At 35.3% G+C, this 20943-nt stretch overlaps 1 protein-coding gene across 2 annotated transcripts; it reads right to left on the bottom strand.

The window, feature by feature from the left end:
• Positions 1–347: 347 nt before the first annotated feature.
• LOC104886724 (uncharacterized) lies at positions 348–12428 on the bottom strand. 2 transcript variants are annotated; one of them, XM_010671206.4, is made up of 9 exons: positions 12136–12428; positions 9826–10635; positions 9263–9744; positions 7227–8963; positions 5808–5919; positions 5603–5692; positions 3248–3313; positions 3040–3135; positions 348–899 (listed from the first exon to the last, which is right to left on the bottom strand). In XM_010671206.4, the coding sequence occupies exons 1-9, from the start codon at positions 12229–12231 to the stop codon at positions 777–779; spliced, it is 3612 nt and encodes a 1203-aa protein (XP_010669508.2). In that variant the 5' UTR covers positions 12232–12428; the 3' UTR covers positions 348–776. The 2 variants fall into 2 exon arrangements, with proteins under 2 accessions (XP_010669508.2, XP_010669509.3); XM_010671207.4 differs by lacking the exon at positions 12136–12428 and having other exon boundaries at positions 9263–9739; positions 9826–10187.
• Positions 12429–20943: the final 8515 nt, after the last annotated feature.

Raw genomic sequence — 20943 nt, 5'->3', positions numbered from 1 at the left:
ATTGACAATGATGCAAGGAACACTAACTTCGATATTTCATTAGAAGGGAAATGTTATATAAATTTTGAAGTGCTAATTTTAAAATCTTTTAAGTAAACCATCAACTATCCTGAGTAACCAAACTAAACTCGCTAAACTAAAAAAAAAAACTGAAAAAATACATTCAAAAGAACAGGACCTAAGTAACCCGTAAAATATTAATCATAATCCCATTAATGTTAGTAACCCCTTGAAAGCTTCAGTACATGATAAATTTTGCAAGTAGAGTTTCAGTACATGATAGATTTTGCGAGGATTTGTACTTGTGTCATGTGTGAAGTTTTATCACAGTAATTAACAGCAAAATATAATCGAAATCCTCTTTATAAATTATAAAAGCATATAACACATTGGAATTTGAGCAATAAACTTGATAATTTTTATCAATTACTCATCAAAATCACTGATCAAATATGACCCTGAAAAGAAGGCCTACTTCTCTATAGACTATGACTATGAACAATTGAACATACAAGCGCAGGAAAAAGAAATAATGCGCGATGATGAAAAGAATTGGACCCACCTACCACTAATTACTGAAGGTAGCACATAACTATAGATCTTCATTTTGTTGCTTTGATTGTACAATCACCAGCTCAATGCACCGAATCGCTGCTGTTATGCGAGTATCGGGATTTCTTCCTGATAAACAACAATATCTGAATTGCCTGAAATCTGAATACTTGTTCATGAAGCAACAAGCTTATAAAGAGTAATATGTTGCACAAGGCAACATACTAATAGTCATCAACAGCTTCTTCCTCGCGCTTTTTACCCTTGGGTCGGCCACATCTTCTAACATTATCACTTGAGAGCAGCTCCAATGCTTTCGTCATATCAATATCATCTGGATGCAAGCTCTGCATTCATAACAAGGTGCAGATCTATCCATCAGTCACTGAGGCAAAGAGCAAAATAAAAAAGCAGGGGGATTTTATATTAATTATATTATCACTGTGATAATAAACATTCAAGTTCAGGGCGGTTCACAATCAAATCAGCCTATCACCTCCTGTTTCCTCCTCATGACTTCTTTTCCAGTACCTCTCTAAATTGAAAAAATTAATGGGAAATCTCCCATTCCCTTCAAATATAGAATGCTGATCTGGAATATCAGTCACTCCCATCCTTCCTGTCACCTCCAAACTCGCGGAAAAAATCGCCATTTTTGATCAAATCTGTACTAGATGCAGAGGGGGAAATAAATCCCATCTGTTAGGATTACCCCTCCTCTGCTACAATATGGTTAGTATTGAATTCCGACCCTCCTCCTAAAACTCTTTCTCTAGTTAGCTTTTTTACATTCGAAGCCTCAATCTTCAACAGGAAAATTCCTGGCAGATAATTTACAGGGCAGCTATATACATATCTGAAGGGCAAGAAACAAGGCTGTTTTCAAACAGAACATGCAACATATGTCGCTTACATAGCAGCTTGTAATCGTGATGTGCAGGGAAAAAGAAAGGAAAACATGATTCGCAAACTTGGATACTTCCGCCAGCAGGCTTTGCAAGAGCTCAACACTGATGGTTTTTAGATTGGACCAGATAAGGCAAGTGGAGGTGGGGTTATTAGAAGGGAAGATTGAAGTTGGTTCATAGGTTTCTCAACCAAGATAAAGGCGAAATCTTCAGCGGAAGCAGAGGCTAAAGTGATTAGGGATGGTTTGGAGCTGGCTGAAGAATTCAATGTCCAAAACTTGGTGTTGGAAACAGACACAGAGGCAATCAATAAGCTTAAAAAAGTTGAGGAAAACACGTAGAGCTTGGCACAATAATCGAGGAGGTGGCTGATGAATTCACCACCAATTCAGAGAAGAAAATCTCACACGTAGAGGGAAGCGAACATTGTGGCCCATAACCTTGCAAAGCTGAGCCTCAACATGAAGGAAAACAAAGAGCTTCAACCCACTACTCTGGACTGTGCCCAAGATGCAATGGAGGTAGATCTCAGAGGTATTACCCTCTATGAAAAGCCTTAGACATTACGCACCCCTTGTTCTGGGTTGGTTTGTCTTATTTGCCGATATAGCGGCATTTTGTGGTACTTTGGACTTTGGAGCCCAATTGAATCTCAATCACTTGTGGGCTTTATGGCTTTAGGATGTATGGATATTTTTAATTAATATATAGTGTCTCGCTTTCACCCCCTCAAAAAAAACTATAAGCCACAACAAATACCACAACCATGGATATTTAGCATAAGTATATTTAAATGAAAAAAAAATCAAAAGTTAAAAAGAACTTTATCCTCTAGTTTATGTGGCAGTCGAAGTTGCAAGTAATTAAAGCATTGAAACTAATTATAAGGAACATAAGTTACCTCGTAGAAGTCACTTGCAAATAGAGGGGGGAGAGAACAGTCAAAGAGTGGTTGAGTACTTAAAGCAAACAATAAATAGCAAAAACAAACGAGCCTAAGAAGCTACAACGAAGTGTAAGTTAACCGAGACTCATCTAAACTTTAATAGGATTGCCTGCTAAAATGGAAAAAAAGAAAAGAAAAATCAAGTCAAATGTTGGAAAATAACGAAAAAGAAAAACCCTTAACTATAAGAAGGTTCTTCCCTTATCACAACACCCTACAAATTTATATTTATTAAACTTATAAATAAATAAAAGAAGTCATTTGACAAAAGAGAGCATTATCCAACAAATTTACATGCTGAGAATTGACATAAAACTAATGCAATATACTAGCCCTATTTCAAATATTCAATGCTATTATACAGGCTCCTAGCTATATGCTACATTCTATGGCATATCTAAGCGGCAACCTTTCCAAAATTTCAGCAGGCGTCTCAGGCTAGATGATCATACAAATATTAACCACTTCAAAAAAATTGGACATGTATCATGAGAGTGACTAACATAAGGAAGCATACAAATGTCTTTTCTATGATTTCTGAGTTTAATAATAACCAAAAAACATTTCAGAAGATTCAACATAAGCAGGATAACAACAGTAATCCATAGTAGAAGACCAAGATCAAAGCCATACCTTTGGCACGGGAGCAATGTTACGTCGATGCCTAACAGTGAATCCTGTTTTTGAAATCTTTATTATTATTGGCTGGCTATCGACAGGATGATTTCCCTGGGAGATATTTCCACAGATAAATAAGTTCAAGGAGCTTTGAAACAACAAAGAAGTCTTAAGTGGATGTAAAAACAAAATGCAAAACAGAAGCAAAAGAATAGAGAGATACCAGTGTGATAGGGTAGCGAAGCAAATTAATAGCATCTTCCAGCGTAATTGACTTCACATCCTTGCCCTGAAAAGGATACCAAATTAGACTCAGTTTAAGAATTATTTCTTTGTTTCCCCAGGAATACAAATCCACAAACTATAGCATTCAAAAGGCTCTACATGCAATTATTATGCATAGTAAGAAATCAAGGAATTGCAAACACACAATAGATGATTTAAAAAAAAATTACAGCGAAGGCCGAAGAGCACCAATTCTCCTCCATTCCAAAAGCAAAAAATAGAGCAACCCTAGCACTCAGTATGTGAATAACGCACTAAAATAGCATATATTCAAACTGATTTAGAATGTACAATTCTCAAAAGCTTCTTAAGTCTGAATTTAGTTTATGATGCTCTAAGAGACTATAATAGGACACAGGTGAAAAATTCTATAAAATGTACAAAGACCCAGACACGTCAAAAAGTTAACAAGTCATCTCACGAGGAAAGATGTAAGCACTGCAAATTCAAAATAACATAATAAACCCAATGGAGCATACAGTTGCCTAAGACTGGATTTGTCTGTCCACTCATCAAGCACAGTTGGAGATTGGAAATGATTAGAAGATTCCTCAAGGACATAGACTCTTCTTGAACAGCATGGTTCTACCTCCCACAGTCAAACAGGTAAAGGATGGATAATGACTTTTATTCTGCTTCATCATTTAGGTACTTTGTTGCATTTGTTAATTATTATAACATTTAAGCACTAGAGTTATAGGGTTTTGGAGCAAAAAATTGAAGTAATGGTCACAAGATCCTAAACTTCGCAGTAAAAGAAAGTCATCCTAATTCTATGCGCCGAAATTTCTTATGGAGCGGTCATGATCTAAAACCCTTATCTGTATAGCTGAGTATATGGGGGGAATAATGAACGGAACTTGAATAGCAAAGAAAGGGCTGATAGTATCAGTCTTAAAGTGTTGGCCGATGAACAATGTACCAACCAATACGCATCAGTTTTTCAGCTTGCGGAGCTGATATTCCCGTGATTGCATATAAGCTGGTACTACCAAATCTGAGCTGCCTGCTACAGCCAATACAAATATAATGCCATGTCAACAGACACACACGACATGCAGAACGTATGCTTCTGTGATCTGTGACCGCAACCCCCCCTTTAATACCCTACTGTAAATAAACATTTCAGTGCCAGGAAGACTTTGAACTACAATGAAACAAGTGAGCCTCTGAAGTTCCATCGTGAGCAGTTATACTGCAAAAGAAAAACCTGTGACAGGGCCAGACAGGATTCCCCCCCCCCCAAAAAAAAAGTATATCGCACTTTGATAAAGCTTGGGATCTGTAGGATGACACAAGTACGGCATCAAGCTTCGCAGTGGTAAGTTATGAACAAGAGAATGATCTGTACATAATTCTCTCCATTTATCAAACCTAAAGCAGAGGCCAAACTCAGAAATTGTTGTCGAAGATGAAATGAAACATCCAAGCTAACTGCCAGAGGTATATCTTGGGCTCACAAAAGCCACTACTGTACATCAAGGTAGAGTATATAGATTGCCATGAAATGAATATAATAGATCATTTTGAGACAGGAAAAGTAACATTCAACTGATCAAGGAAGAGCTCAAAAAACTAATTGGGTCAAAATTCATAAGTATCACATTTATTATCTTTCCAAAATTGACTCTATTTATTCACTTCTTTCAGCATTTTCGAACGTCTTCTCTCCTTTCACCTAAAACGGACCTCTATATAATGAAAATATATTAGCATAGTAAGGGAACTCAGTGAACACAGAAGACAAAAAATTCTCACTTGAAACCCTATGAGGGGTAAAATGGATTGTCAATGATAAAGTCTCTTTTAGTAACATGGAAATCCCGACTCTTTTGAGTTTATTTGCATGTTTAGTTCAAGTAATATAACGGAAAGGGAATCGAATTAAAAGAGGGGAGGAAAGATAACAAATATAGTTACCTTTATTCACCTTGGGGGGGATAAAAATGTTACCTTCATTGGATGTTTGGGTTTGCTACGGAAATGGAGCACTTAAAAGTGTGATTGAGGAGGAAAGCGTAATGTGTTGCCATAGGATTGAGGAGGGTAATAACTAGTACCAAATAGTTAACGCTTTGGAAACAAAACCATTACCTCATCCCTAATACAAAACATGTTTGGAAATGATTTCAAGTTTTTGTTTCCAACACTTAAGTCTTGTAACAAACATGCTCTCAGTGTAAATATACATGTTTTATATATGTGCCACCCCGTTTCAGAGACCTCATCTCACAAGAGATAATATGAGTAACACAAAGCTGTATACCACATACAATAGATTAAATGAGCTAACCTGAGAAATAGATGCTCGTTTGGGCAAATATCCTTTCCTATCTTCACCAAGCTGCACATAAGACCCATAAGGACCACCCTTCAAAAGGACCTGTAAGGCAATACCATAGTCAAAACAAAATTGAGATTCATCAACACTTCAAAACAACAAAAGCAGTCCCATGTACACTAATGATAAATTGACTATGACCAAAAGTTCTCATTACCTTCTCGCCAGACACGGGATGAATACCCAGCAACTTTGGCTCTTCCACCGAAGTGTTGTTCTGAGGAGCATCATCTTCTTCCTCTTCCCCATATAATGTCTTAGCAATAAACCTATCACCAAGACAAATGGCAGTATTCTTCAGGAAACCAATACATGCAACTGTTTCAGCAAGGTTTTCCTCGGATATAGCTATTAACTTTATCATCAAAGACTAAAAGAAATAACAGCTTATAGCACTTCAACGTTCTTATCAAGACCAAATATGAGTTGATAGTGTCATTTTCATATTAGCAAAACATGTCATCAACTGCACCAGTGTTCAGTTTACAACACAAAAGTTGTGAGCACTTAACTTGGTGATACAAGTAAAGGTATCATAAGCACCATCCTACTAATCTTAAGCTAACTGACTACTTCTGAAACACAAAAATTTCCCCTCTTATCTATATAAATATATTAAAAGGCGTTCCAAAACAAGGAACGGGTGCCACGTGGCGCTCTCCCTAAGAAAGTTTTAGTTCATGTAATCCATGTACAATAAAAAAATATAGAAATTGCATAGTATAGGTTTTGATGCCGTGGACCTCAAATTCATATACTAAAGTTTTAACCACTAGACCAAATTGTATTTGGTGTTATCATTTTAAAGTACAATATTAATAAATGAGATTTTTTCTTATCCGGGGCATAGCCCAGGCCTAATAAGTAGTTATGATATAAAAGCTGGAAAGGGGGGGGGGGGGGGGGGGATTTTGATTCAGGGCTGGACGTAGTGACTGATCTACTAACAGGTTTTGTAGGTCACACCACGAACAAATTCGTTAAAGTGGTATCACTTTGCTATTATTGTTCACGAAGAGCAATTATCATTAAAATAACATGACCACTTAAATCAGGTATGAACAAATCGATAAAAATAGTTTTAGCAACTAGTCGCCCATGCAATTTTTTCAGTTCTTATGAAATCCTGAAGGAGACGAACAACCTTTCCTAATAGACTCTAATCATTTTACTTGAAGCAGGCCATATAGATCCTCCATTCAGGGATATGGCAAACTTCATAAGAAAAGAAAAGGTTCAGATGATTGAACACTAAATTAACCCCTTCAGATTTCTATGAGCCTTGATACCATAGGCACATGCGTAAGTCTTCACAACAGCGAAAGTAAGACTTTCCACACTATGTCCCTTAAGGTTTTCGACAAGTTACAATAACCTCGAGCAAAGTGTGGCTCTGAAGGGAACAATTTCTGGCAGATGTGTCATTACAGAGACAACATCAGAAAAACCTATGCAAAGGACTACTGAAAGAAGTCAAAAAATATAGCTGAACAAAAGACCAAATCGACCTAATGAAGTTACAACCACAATTAAGGCTGTGTAGACCTAAGAACTGATTAGATGTGTGAAGGCTTACTTGCACTTGGGGTGTTGATCACAACCTATAAAATACCCTGCACCATATCTGCTCACTTTGAAGATTAAAGTACCCTCCAAACAACTGGGGCATGTTCGGTTCTCTTCAGGAAGCGAGGAAAAAAGGAAGTTTCCATAAGTTCTCTCCAGCATCTTCTCCACTTGATGAATGTGAACTTTACCAGCACGCTCACAGTAAGTACTGAACCTACCCCAGTAGTCCTTAAGGAGCCCTTTCCATTCAGTCGACCCAGCAGAAACATTGTCAAGCTCAGTTTCCATGTCAGCGGTAAAACTATAATCTGTCACCTCGTTGAAATAGTGAGAGAGAAAGGCTGAGACCATACGGCCACGGAATTCAGGGTTCAACACTCGACTTTTGGCTGTAACATATTTCCTGTCTTGTAGAACTCTAAGTATGCTTGCGTATGTTGAAGGTCTTCCAATTCCAAGCTCCTCCATCTTCTTCACCAATGACGCCTCAGAGTACCGTGGTGGAGGCTGAGTATAGTGTTGATTTGATTCCACATTTCCTAGACACAAACGATCTCCTTGTCTTAAATTACTAAGGATCTTGTAAAGCTCGTCACGATCAGTGGATTCACTGTCACTGTCACTGTCTCTAATGACCTGAGTTTCCACATCTTCATAGACTGACCTGTACCCGGGAAACTCAACTGCATTGCCAGCAGCTCGAAAGGAAATGGATGCACCATCATTTCCTATATCAAGTTGTACCAGATCAACTCTAGCAGCTTCCATCTGACAGGCCATTGTACGAGCCCAAATCAAAGTGTACAGCTTTAAGCAATCTTCATCAAGAACTCCAACCAGCATCGATGGTAGTCTTTGTATATCTGTGGGTCTAATGGCTTCATGTGCCTCTTGAGCATTCTTCACCTTTTTAAAAAATTTACGTGGACTACTTGCAGCAAAATCTAAACCATAGCGCTCTCCAACCAAGGAACATATTTGCTTTACAGCTTCATCAGATATGTGTAAACCATCAGTTCTCATGTATGTTATCAATCCAGCCGCTCTGCCATCCGCAAACTCAATCCCCTCATACAACTTTTGCGCCAGCCTCATTGTATAGGAAGCAGAATAATTTAACTTGTTAGCAGCATCTTGTTGAAGGGTCGATGTTATATAGGGAGTGGGAGGGTTTCTGTTTAATTTGGTTCTCTTAGCAGTAATGACCTTGAAATTTGATGAATTCACAATACGTTCAATACTCTTTGCCTCTGTCTCTGAGCCAATGGAAAACTGATTCAACTTTTTAGAGTCAAAATGAGTCAAACACGACCGAAGAGAAGATTTGCTTGCTGATGATGCCACATTTGAGGCATTGAATGTGGCTTCCACACTCCAATACTCCTGTGATTTGAATTCCTCGATTTCTAATTCTCTGTCGCATATAAGAGAAAGAGCAGCTGATTGTACTCGTCCAGCAGATTGACAGCCAGGTAGCTTTCTCCAAAGCAGAGGAGAAATGTTGAATCCAATCAAATAATCAAGTGCACGACGAGCAAGATAAGCATGAACCAAGTTAACGTCAATATCTCTTGGAGTCTGCAAAGCATTTTTTATGGCTGATTCTGTTATTTCTTGAAAAACAACCCTGGAAATAGTTATATCTTCACGCAAAGCATTCTGTTGCTGCAACATCTCAAAGATATGCCATGCAATAGCCTCTCCTTCTCGATCAGGATCTGATGCAAGAATGAGATTATCTGCTCTGAAACAGAGTAAAACAAAATGAGGACAACAGCTAGCAATTGACGTAACAAATGCTTATTCATATAAGAAACTCGGAATTTAGTTATAAACTCAAATGTAACTATTTGATGATAGAACTAGAAGAGAAAGAGCACTTAGGAATTTTACGGCTTTGCAATGAAAGACAAAATGCTATAATATAGAAGCCTATAACAAACAGATTTGTCAAAGAAGAAAACAAATTAAATAACTTAATTATCCATTGCAGAATTATTAACACCTCATAAGACACAAATGTCAAAAAGGACAAGAGCATACCCACTAATTGCAACTTTCATACTCTTGAGATGAGTCCAAGCAGCAGAGGGAACTTCCCATACCATACTAAAGTCATCATCAGGACGTACAGAACCTGACCTAGCAGCCAAGTCCCTAACATGACCATAACTAGGTAGAACTTCATACATGTCACCAAGATAATGCTGAATAACCTTTGCCTTAGTAACAGACTCCACCACCAAAACAGATTTCCCTGTAGGAGGATACAATGGCTTTAATTTGATGGACTTGATCCCATTAACAGTTGTGGGTTTTGCTTTCTGAGGAACTTTTTTAGTAGAAGATGCCTCCTTCACCACCGTCTCAGGTTCGTGTAGGACACTGTTGATTTTCTCCTCTGAGTCACCTTCTGCCGGAGGTTTCCCCTTCTTTCTAGACTTTAAAGATTTTTTCTTAGGCACAGCTGGAGGTGAGACAGATAGGTCAGCTTCTTCCTTAGTGATATCCACAGTTGAGCTATTCTGATAAACTACAGTGTCAGTCAAAAAGATTGGCCTGGGCAACAACTATATGTCTCAGTGAAGAAAACAAAGAATGCTTACCTCAGCAGCCTGTGGGGACAAGCCATTTGGTTTTTTAACTCTTCTAGAAACTTTTGAGGGAACAATATCAAGAGAAGACAGTGTATCAGAGGGCTCGTCCTTCTTTTTCTTGCTTCTTGATCTCTGCTTCTGTTTTGTTTCAGTCTTTGGTGCTTCTTTATCAACAGAACTTGGAGCGGAGAGAGACTGTGCGGAGGTCGCTTCTTTTTGCCCATCTATTGCCAGCACTTCGATAGAATTTACATTATTGACATTTTTACTGGCAGATACTCGACGATCAGGAATACTCCTTCTGACCATCTGACTAGGAAAAATATTGTTACCTTCATTCCCTTGAGTGGCAAATGCCTTTACTCGCTTTCGATGAATATTGACAACCGTAGATTTTGGTAAACTCCTACCACCTTTTCCATCTTTTATGAACATAGATTCACAATTGCTTGTACTACTAAGACCTAATTCTGGCATTGCTTTTGTGGAAAGCATCCGTTTAGCAAAAACCATATAAGTAGGTCTGACACTCTTACATGAGATCCTAAGACTTGGAGTAGAGGTCATGGGATGACTTGCAAACCCAATTATTGGCAGAAAGCAAATGCTGCTTCCTTTCCTTGACTCATCAACAAGTTCTCCGAAATTGTTAGACCCCAAGCCACACCTAATAGACTTTGACTGCTGAGCCATCATCTTATAGGCTCCTCTAACCTTTCTAAACTGTATCAGTGATCGTTTAGTATATCTATGACAACCACTCATGGACTTGCATGGAAAATAGGCAGCTGCACAACTCCGTAACGTGCTATATCGTGTCTGCAAGAAAAGTCCATGGAAACCACAAGATCAACCAACATAATTATGAAGGAGTCGACAAATTATGAATGATGTAATAAAGAAGTATTATAAGTTGCAGCACTGTATGCATGCCTGAAAAGAGTTGTCACATTATAGAGGGACATGCATATACTCCTCAAGTCCTCACCATAACCCATGTGGATGAATGAGGAAAAGAACTTGCGAGGGACATAACTATCACAAACTAAGGTTATTTAAGTAAGATAATATTAAATGCTTATATGATAGATTGGGACTTGACAAGAAGTAACAGCATTTTTCTGACATGAGTAATAAGCAAGAGATAGAAAGGGCCAAATCCTATGTAACTCCAGATTCTTTAATGCACACCACAACCCCACTGCTTTTCAGAAAAAATAGCATAATTTATACATATAATTGTATGAATGATAAATATTCATTCTGATGTTTCACATTAAGGTGGGAAAACTTGCATCAACATAAGAGGAGCAAAGAGACAAAGAAGCCTATTGACTCCACACAAGTACCCAGTCATCTTAAAGGTCCACTTCGCACTTCCCATAAACTCATCCAATAGTAGTATAAGAAACAAACGACAGTAAGAGAAGCATGAAGCTAATTCTGGATGATGGAAATGGCATCATGCTTTCCGTCAATTACTAAGGCTCCGTTTGGTTGGACGGAAAACATTTTCCAAGGAGAACACAATTGTCGATAACTTTTCCATAGTTTGGTTCCTTGCATCAAAAGTCATAGAGAAAGGGAAGTATGGAAATGAAAAGGAGAGTATGGATAGGAGGAAGATGAATAATATGGATGAAAATGTGACATTCCTTCCTTCAAACTAAAGGAAATGTATTCCACTCTTGCCAGTTCTATTTTCCACCATCTACAAACCAAAAATAAGAAAATCGGAACACCATTTAATCGGGAAAATGTTTTCCACCCAACCAAACACTCTCTAAATAGTAAATCAATACAAGAACAAACCACGATATTAATATGTTTTACTGATACAATCTGCTCCCTAATAGTATATTCTACACTTCAAACATCTTATCCATATGACACGAGTAATTTCCTCTTCCATGAAAGTAAAAAGTAAAACAAAACATATCATCCAACTAAGTAATTCCCCAATTAAGAATGACTCTCCACCCAACAAAAAAAGACACATATCATCCAAACGAAAGCAAAACCCTTTAACTGTCTCCAATCATAAAATTCAATTCCCATTAAACTTCATCAACAAATATTTAACAAAATTAACACACTTTATCAATCTCAACCGCGAAATCCAAAAACCTTGCATTACACTAACACATAAAATAAGAGTATAAGACTTAATACTCCAATCAAAAACAATCTAAAGCACTACATTCATACCCCAAAATCTAGAATCACTGCAATTTGATTAATAAATCAATTGAACATAATAACATTAATCTAGATAATCAATTAAGATAACCCCAGTAAAAAAAAAAAGAGAAGATTTACCTTAGCGAGGAAAGAGGGGTTAGAAGACCCAAAAATGGAGGCAGCAGGATTAGTAGAAGTGGCCATTAAACTCAAATGAAAGCGGTTTAACACCATTACAATCGATTAAAGTAAGTAGAAAGATGGTAACTTTATTTAGAGGGTGAAAGATTCAGCATTGTAGAAATGTTGATTTTTGGAGAAAAAATGGTGGTTGATGGGTAGAAAGAGGCTACCGCATACACAGGACTGGAGTAGGAGAGAGAGAGAGTAAAGATGTTTGAAGGGTTCAGGGTTTTAGGATCAACGAAAATAAAAATCTACTACCAAGTACAAGCCTTTCATTTCTTGGTTAGTTTAGTGCCTGAAATAAAAAATTATTTTTCATAATTTTGTAAATGTGAAAAACAATCTAAAGTTAATTTTTTATAATTATTGAATGAAAATAGTATGAGGAAAAAGAACTTATAAAGCAACTTTTTTTGTTAAAAATGAATTATTTAATTAGTACTACATATTTCTTTTTTAAATATAAAAGTATAGGAGCTATCCTTTATAAGAGCACTCACATTATAAAGCAAGCGCGTATTTTCTCTCACATTTCCTCCGTCCTTCAATTCATTTTTGACACTTCTGTAAGCTTCACTTTCGGTTGTCATTATTTCGGTTTTATTGTTTTTAATGGTAGGTTTAGCCTAAAAATTTATCTCTCCTACCATTTTTTCTACCCTACCAGTTTTTTCTCCCTCTTATCCAAATATGAAATAATTCTTTGTTGCTAGCCGCCTTCCCACACCCATGTGGAATCCCATAGTTGTTTTTACACACATTATTATAATCGACGATCTAATTTTATTATAAAATTAGGCAAACTCAAGCCTACATTATCCTAAAAAGTCCATTTCATCTTTTACTCTAACCCAATAGTCATCTTAGACATCTTGTACCAACCTAGTCGTTCCTTCTATTCTCCATTCTTGGTTTATCTTTGAATCTCAAACTAAAATATATAATTTTTTAAAAATAACCCAACAGTCTTACCAAATGGATTAAACTAGTCACTAAATGGATTAAAAAATTTGATTATTAAATTAACTAAACCGATCACAAAATAGATTAAACTAGTTAGTTTATTCAGATTGGTGGTACGTTCTCTTCACAATATTAGGTTTGCATTGTTGCTTAATTTAAAATTAAAAGTAGGCGATCTCTTACAAGACTTTTCTTAAAAGGTGTCTGGCTTTCTATGTACCCCTATATTAGGTACCTCTATGCATTTCAAAGCAAGTGAAACTGGAAAGTGAAATGGACAAGCAACTTCCCCTGTATGAAGGCTGAAAATAATTAGTTGTATAATAGCTCTAATAACATATATGATCCCGCCGCTCTTCATCCTTCCTCCAAAAAAACACAAACCCTAAAGACCCACCCCACGCAGGTTCGCTGGTGGCTGGTCGCTCTACCAATCGCCAGCGAGCCTATTTCCCTTCTTTTAGACAGTAGTGTAGGATAGGTGTTTCGTCGTTTTTCTTCCCCTTCTCGTGCTACACCCTTTCCCTTCCTTGTTCGTGCGTTGCCCCTCCCCTTCCCCTGCTCACACGTCTTTGCTTCCCACTCCCTTGGTGTTCTCGTCGGTCTCGGGTGGATCTCCTTCCTCTTGTCGTCATGTTTCTTATTCCCAGGCGCGGTCCCTAGTCTTCGTGTGTCATGGTCTCCCGTTCCCCTAGTGCTGTTTTAGTGTGTTACCTCTTTAGTCTTTCCCTCCCCTTAGTATCCCGTCGCCCCTGTCTAGTGTCTGTACTCCCCTTCCCCCTTCCCTTTTTAAGTGGATAGGTTAGTTTCTCCTTCCTCGTTCCCCCGTTCTAGGCAGGTTCGGCTAAGGTCTTGTGCAAGGTGAGCAACTGCACAGGGGCCCCAAAAAAATAAGGGCTCAATTATATACATTAGTTGCCCAAAGTAGAAAAAAAAAAGCACATTAATGCTTCAGTCTTCACGCGTATAAAACAGGGACAACTGAAAGTGCGCTCTTCCAAGTTCAAGGTATCTAATTCCCCTTTTTACTCATTTAAGATCTATAAACTTATGAAGTTTTTTTCTCTTTTCCAACTTCCAATACCCATTAATGAATTTTCTGTTGTTTTCTTTTCTTTAAATATTTTCAAACTTTCTCCACTATAGTTGTAGAGTAAGGTTTACATAAATTTTCAATCCCATAAGCTTGATAATTATACAATACAAGTTCTAGAGAGAAGGGCATCCTCGCTCAATCCTTCTTTTGATAACTATCCAACCCAACTTTCTAATGATTGTATATTAAGTTATTAGGTATTAGGTAGCATTATTCATCTCAAAATGCTAATCTGCTAAAAGGAAAGGTTCTTTCATAACTCTATCTTTTCTTAATCATAAATTTAATAATCTACTTCCTGGTTGTTCTAGAAATTATTTTTGATTTTGAATATGTAATATGTGTTGAATTTTGTTTGGAAATAAAACAACTTTTATTAGTTGTATGATATTTTACTTTATGTATTTATGTAACGACAGCTTTTTCTTACTCGTTGGGGCCTACTAATTTAATTTTGCACATGGCCCCTAAATTACACGAGACGGCCCTGGTTCTAGGTGTTGAAGTGTTTAGGTTTGTTTCCCTTCCCCGTTCCCCTTTGATTTTAATTTTGTTGTTGTGGCTTAGGTGTTGCCGGTTCATCGGAGAAGCACCAGCGTAGTAAAGACTCGTAAATCCAAGAACTTTTTTTGGTTATGGTGATCTTTTATTTGACTTGTTTATGTTAGGTTCTCTATTTCAGTGTTAGTATAGTGATATCTAGATCCAATTATCCTTATCATTATGTTTATTGTTGTACTAAGGTGATATTTAATTAGTAGTACTAGGTGGGTAACATAAATATTTTGGTTTCTTAAGACTAGGGATGATCTAGGAAATCCGATCTATAGTGGAGTTACTTCTAGATTTAGGCATCGTTTGGTTCAAGCCGCTTTAGTAGTCCGAGTATTGGGTAAGACGAGGTCTCTCATTCTAGGACAAGAAGTATGTCTATTGTGGCTCGATTTCCAGATTCGGGATTGAAGGGTCGGATCTTCATATCCGACGAATGTGTGAATTTCATCAAGCTAATTCACCCGCGGTTCATGTGATGACTTTAAAAGTCATCACACATCAAAAATACATCTTGTGGGAGGCCCTCCAGTTTGATATGGGGTACGTTTCGAGCTCCACGCATTTTGAGTTTCATCCTTACGCGACAAAACTTTGGGTACCCTCAAAGTAGGATCAGAAGTCACCAAAGGATGTGGCTTCCTTCATAGTTCAATCACTAGAATCCCAAGAAGAATTTTTTGCTCAAGGACCTTGGATTTCTCATCTTGTGAACAAATGATTCAACAAGATGAAGTGCATCAGTCTCTCTCTGAAGATCGTCTGGTTTCAGCATCTCGACAAATTATCTCTCATCATATTCAGTCTTTTTTTTTACAAGACGTTTAACCCAAACCCACCAAAAGTCGCCCAAGATAAGGATCATTTGGATTGGATCAGCAACAAGTTGTTTTATGTTAGTAGGATTTTTAAGAGCAAGTGAAGCTCATTTTAATGATTTTGTGTTCTATGTTTTATGTTTAGTTGTAATAGCATTAGGTTGTACTTTTGCTTTTTAATTAATGTAAATTTTCGCGATGTAAAAAAAAAAGGATGGTGCAACAATTTGGTGGCCAAAAGAAGGAGGAAGTATGTTTGCATAACCGTTAAGGGCAACAGTTGTCCTGAATCAGGACATCTTAGTAATAAAATGCAAAAGTAACATATCCCGTCTTGTTGGGTCCCTTCTCTCTCTCCTAGGTCCCTTCACTCTCTCTCTTGTTGATATACGCCATTTTTTGAAAAAAAGAAAAAACTGGCTAATTTTGTTGAGCCTATTTTACTGAATCTATTGTTAATAAAACTTAGAGTAATATAATATATCATTCACTTGATATGATAAGATGCAACCAAGATATGATATAATAGTCAATTGATATAATAAGATGGTGTCAAGATATGATATACTATAAAAAACCTCAATAATTTACATCATTATCAAAATAACTTTAGATAAAAAAAGCATGTCCATTTATATATAACTGCATAAGATTATCGACGCACGCATCGCGTGCACATACAACTAGTATAAATTAAATGAGGAACAACCGAACAACTTTTTTTTGACAACCGAAACTAAAAGGCCTTTCAAAAGTACTTCCCTTCGAGCCATAATCTACTAGAATTTTGTGCACGCGATGCGTGCTTGAATTTTTTTCGAAACAGAAACTCAATTTTCTTCGGCATAAGAGTCAAAATTTGAACATAAGACATACGAAGTATAATTGTTTTACGTTGCAAAATTTGATTGGTTTAGTTTCTGTCACTTAAGTCTCTCACCATTCTTTTTGTTTTTTTTTTTTTTACTTTTCAAAGTTAAATTATATGAACAAAATAGATATTTTATTGAATTTATTTATGATTTCTAATATTATAATTTTTTAGTTGATTTTTGAATTAAATATAGTACTTCATAAAATTGTAACGAAAGTGGACACTTTGATTTCAAGTTAATTTTTTTATAGGTTATAGTTTGTAAGTGAATTTTTTTATGTTTTTGTAAAGCTTCCTCATTTTAGTGATTTGCATAACGCAAATTATGCAATTTTATGATTTTAGTTGACTTGTGAGTGATTGTTATAATTATCTTTTTGGTATTTTAAGCCCTTTTGATTTGTAAGTAATTTTGTAATTTATAATGGGAAGGACGTAAAATAGTCTCTTTATTTGGGGACACCATAGCTCCCCCAATCCCTTATATAATAGAGATATGTTGTACTTTAATTTTGAATGATATTTTATACAAACCCTTTTACCTTGATAATTAATCGCTATTATATAATAGAAAAAGATAGGTCCAAATATATGTAAAAGTTTCATTATATATAGGAAACACTATAAAAAAGTAAATAATATTTATTTTTTTCTTGTCTAACTTCTAAATTCTGATTTCACTACAAATAAACCTCTAATTTTTATCATGACCCATCATTACTTGTGAATGGTTCTTGAGAATAGTGATTTGTAAGTAAAGTTTTGTAAATGTTTTTTTATGTATTGACGTTCTAGGTTATTAGTTTTAGTTTGTATGTAAATTTTAAGTTTTAATAAAGTTTCCTGATTAATTGAGTGATTTGCGTGATTTTTGTAATGTGATTTTCTCAACTGTATGGGTGATTTGTAAAGTTTCTTCTTTTAAGTGATTTGTGAGTGCCCCTCAAAAAAAAAAAAAGTGATTTGTGAGTGAGTGTTGTAAATTAATTTTCGGTAGTTTTCTTTGAGTGTCAATTTTGATTTTGACATTCCTTTTGTAATTTAGAAAGGGAAGTGGGGCGAAATAGGCATTTCAAAAGAGGACACCATTGCTCCCCCCTTCCCTTATATAATAGAGATAGTAGTTTTAAGTAACAGAGCAACTGTAACTGTTATGATATCCGAAGAGAAACGAATTAAATAATATTTCTCAAGTAAACCTTCTTTTTAAAAAAAAAATCTGGCATGCCGAGGTGTGTTATGAGCAAGTGCACTAGAGCTACATTCATTTTAGTTCTCAAAATTAGCATAAAAGAGCTTTGTATGTACTAAAACTCTATGGGGGAATTTATTGGAGGGATAAGGAGTGGATGGGATAAAGGCTATGTTCAGTTCACCTTATTTATGCTTATTTCAGATCTAATCAGATCAGATCAGAAAAAATAAGATCAGATCAGATCAGAAAAAATAAGTTCAGATCAGATCAGAAAAAATAAGTTCAAATCAGATCAGACCAGATCAGATCAGTTCAGATCATGCTTATGTTTAAAAACTCATTATTATTATTAAATATCTATCATTACATATTTGTAAAAATTATAATAATTGAATATTAATAAAGTACTCATTGAGACGAATCAAACAAGACCCCACATGACTATATTTTTTCTTATATATTGAGAAAAATCTAAAAGATTCTATCTAATTGTGAATAGTGTCAAGATTCTAAGTGAGGGTGTGTTTATCCCTCAGATTTAAATTCAAATTGCAGACTGTGCCACATCAGCTTTCCACTAATTTTTACCTACTTTTTACTTTTCAGACTCACTCCAGTTTTATACATTATCCCTCAGACTCCATCCATACTATCTACCAAAAATTTAACATATGACAATTTTTTACAAAGAAAAAAATAAAAGACACATGGCAGATTTTTGGTGGCCTAGAAAGTATGGGTCCCATATCAATAGTCTTGGGTGGAGTCTTGATTATCCAAACCCATCTCAAGACTATCCCCATTATATTTGATGAATATCCCTGAGTCTTTGCCAAGACTATCAAAAATTTCTTGTAAGACTTTGCTCCAGACTAGCGTTAAACATACCCTGAGAAAGATAAAAAATACAAAGGGAGTATTATTATTTACTAGTACATTTGTTCAAAAGAATTATTATTGTTGTTGTTGTACTTATTAATATTGGTAATTATAATTAATCTTGTTGTTACCATTATAAATGTCATTGTTATCATTATATTAAGTTATTTTGTTGTTATTAAATAATAGAAAATTAAAACCAACTTGTTAAGAACATAAGATTAACGCAAAAATAAGAAATATATAAAATATGATATCTCAAATTCATGACAACGAAACTACTAAGTTCGGATTACATTTCAAAATAAGCTAAGTGTGAGATACAAATTATAAATTTAGATTCGGTATACCTCTTCCTACCGAATTCCAAATCTCTCTAGCTATTTGAAGTTGCACGATATTTATTTCTTTTTTGCTCAAGTCATAGTTGTTTGTATATCTTATTTTATTTTATATGGAAAAAAAGAGTTGAGTTTGCCGACTTCTCAAGTGTGAAACATTTTTTTAAAGGGAAAGTGTGAAACATTGTATAAGTGCTCTTATAAATTAATGACTTGAGTTATATAATTATTTTTAGTAATAAGCTTGTTCTTGTAATAATGATAATAGTAATTATTATTATTAATAATAAAAGTTGTGTAAAAGTTGTAATAGAAATAAAATGATAATAATAGTAATATTATAAAGAAGATCTTATAATGTATTGCATAATAATGATTTACAAAGTAATAATATAATAGTAATAATATATTTTATAAAAAATAAGATCTTGTAAATCAGATCAGATTAGAAAAAATAAGTTCAGATCAGATTAGATCAGAAAAAATAAGTTCAGATCAGATCAGAAAAAATAAGTTCAGTTCAGATCAGATCAGATCAGATAAGTTCAGATCAGAAAATTTCAGGTGAACTAAACATAGCCAAAGTATGGCTTATTTTGCTAAAGGAAATAAGTTATCCCACATGATACAAATGCAGATAAAATAATCTCTTATTTCTCAAATCATATACCTAAGTGGACAATGACAAGAATTTTGGAGAAAAATACACATTTGTCCTTTACGTAAGGAAGGGGTAGAGTTAGTAAGGGACTTTAAGTAAGGAGTTCGTTTTTGGAGAGACGGTTTCACGTTAGTGTTAACGTGAGACCGCTGATGTCATGCTGACATCACGCGTGTGCATCAAACTAGCAGTAGAATTAGTTAAGCACTTGCATCTATTAGTTATGCTAGCCTTAAATTGATTCTGGCTGAATTAGTTAAGTGTTGAAGTATATTAGTTAGTTGATGGAGTATATTAGTTAATCGCTGAAGTATATTAGTTAAGCGTTGAAATATATTAGTTATATCATAAAAATCAAATTATAATGCATTTTATTGGCCATAAGTTCAATATCACGCATAAATAATGATGTCTTTCTAAAAAAAATAATGCACTAACTCTATCATAAACCCTCCAAAACAAACCCATTATGCTCTTCTTCAATAAGTTAGACAACAAACAATTGCAACAAACCAAACTAGGGCAAAAATCACCATCTTTAATACACAAAAACACATTAGCAGCTTCAATCAAGAAACCCTTTTTCTTACAAACATTGATCTCTATATCAAAGACGAACAACCTAGAAGTGATGAATACCCAATTGAGAATGTGACCAGTTGAAGAAACCCAAAAGTTTAGTTGGATCAAAAAACTGATTATGATGAAGAACAAATAGAAATAATATACGAGTTTAGCTATTTATGATGTTTGAAGAACCCATTAAAATTTCCCAATTGTTGTGTTTGAGAAGTGTTGAAATTTCTTCAACATTTTCACCATTGGAGAGATTCAAGGTGATGAAATTGCATGAGATAATATGAGTTTTGTGCTTTTTTTGTGTAAAAAACAATAATAACTAAATACCCAAATATTATAACTATTTATCAGAAAATAGTAACTAATAACCATAATCACAATTATCAACCATAATACCATAAATGAAGGCCGAGGCTACGGATTGGAGGAAAAACATCGTCTCACGTTAGTGTTAACGTGAGACGGTCTTTTATAAGACTTTGCGTTAAGTAATAGTACTATTTATTTATAATATATTCCAAACAATAGACAAATATTATCATATTCTTATCCCACTTTCCAATTTCTCATCCTTATTCTACTCCGTTATTTTCATAATTCCTATCACACATACCAAACACCCTGTATAAGTCGGATATATATCCGAATGTACTAGGGATATTTTACAATAGTAATATACTCTAGAATATACCAAGTGCTTGATCTAGTGGTAAAGGTTTGGCGTCGTGATTTCAAGATCATGAGATCAAATTTCACTATGAACACTTTGAGATGAGGTTTTCCTTACCATCCCTCTCCGTCC

This window comes from Beta vulgaris, chromosome 2 (genome assembly GCF_026745355.1).
Source record: "Beta vulgaris subsp. vulgaris cultivar EL10 chromosome 2, EL10.2, whole genome shotgun sequence".
NCBI classification, from domain to species: domain Eukaryota; kingdom Viridiplantae; phylum Streptophyta; class Magnoliopsida; order Caryophyllales; family Amaranthaceae; genus Beta; species Beta vulgaris.
Note: the sequence above shows the minus strand (reverse complement) of the source record. Positions and strands in the feature narration are given on the sequence as shown.

Excerpts from the sequence above, each read along its gene's own strand:
- LOC104886724 (XM_010671206.4), bottom strand. The coding sequence starts at position 12,231 with ATGGTGTTAAACCGCTTTCATTTGAGTTTAATGGCCACTTCTACTAAT. Across the intron at positions 9,745-9,825 it reads TGTCCCCACAGGCTGCTGAG|AATAGCTCAACTGTGGATAT; the intron begins GTAAGCATTCTT and ends GTAGTTTATCAG. Across the intron at positions 3,136-3,247 it reads TTCGCTACCCTATCACACTG|GGAAATCATCCTGTCGATAG; the intron begins GTATCTCTCTAT and ends AATATCTCCCAG.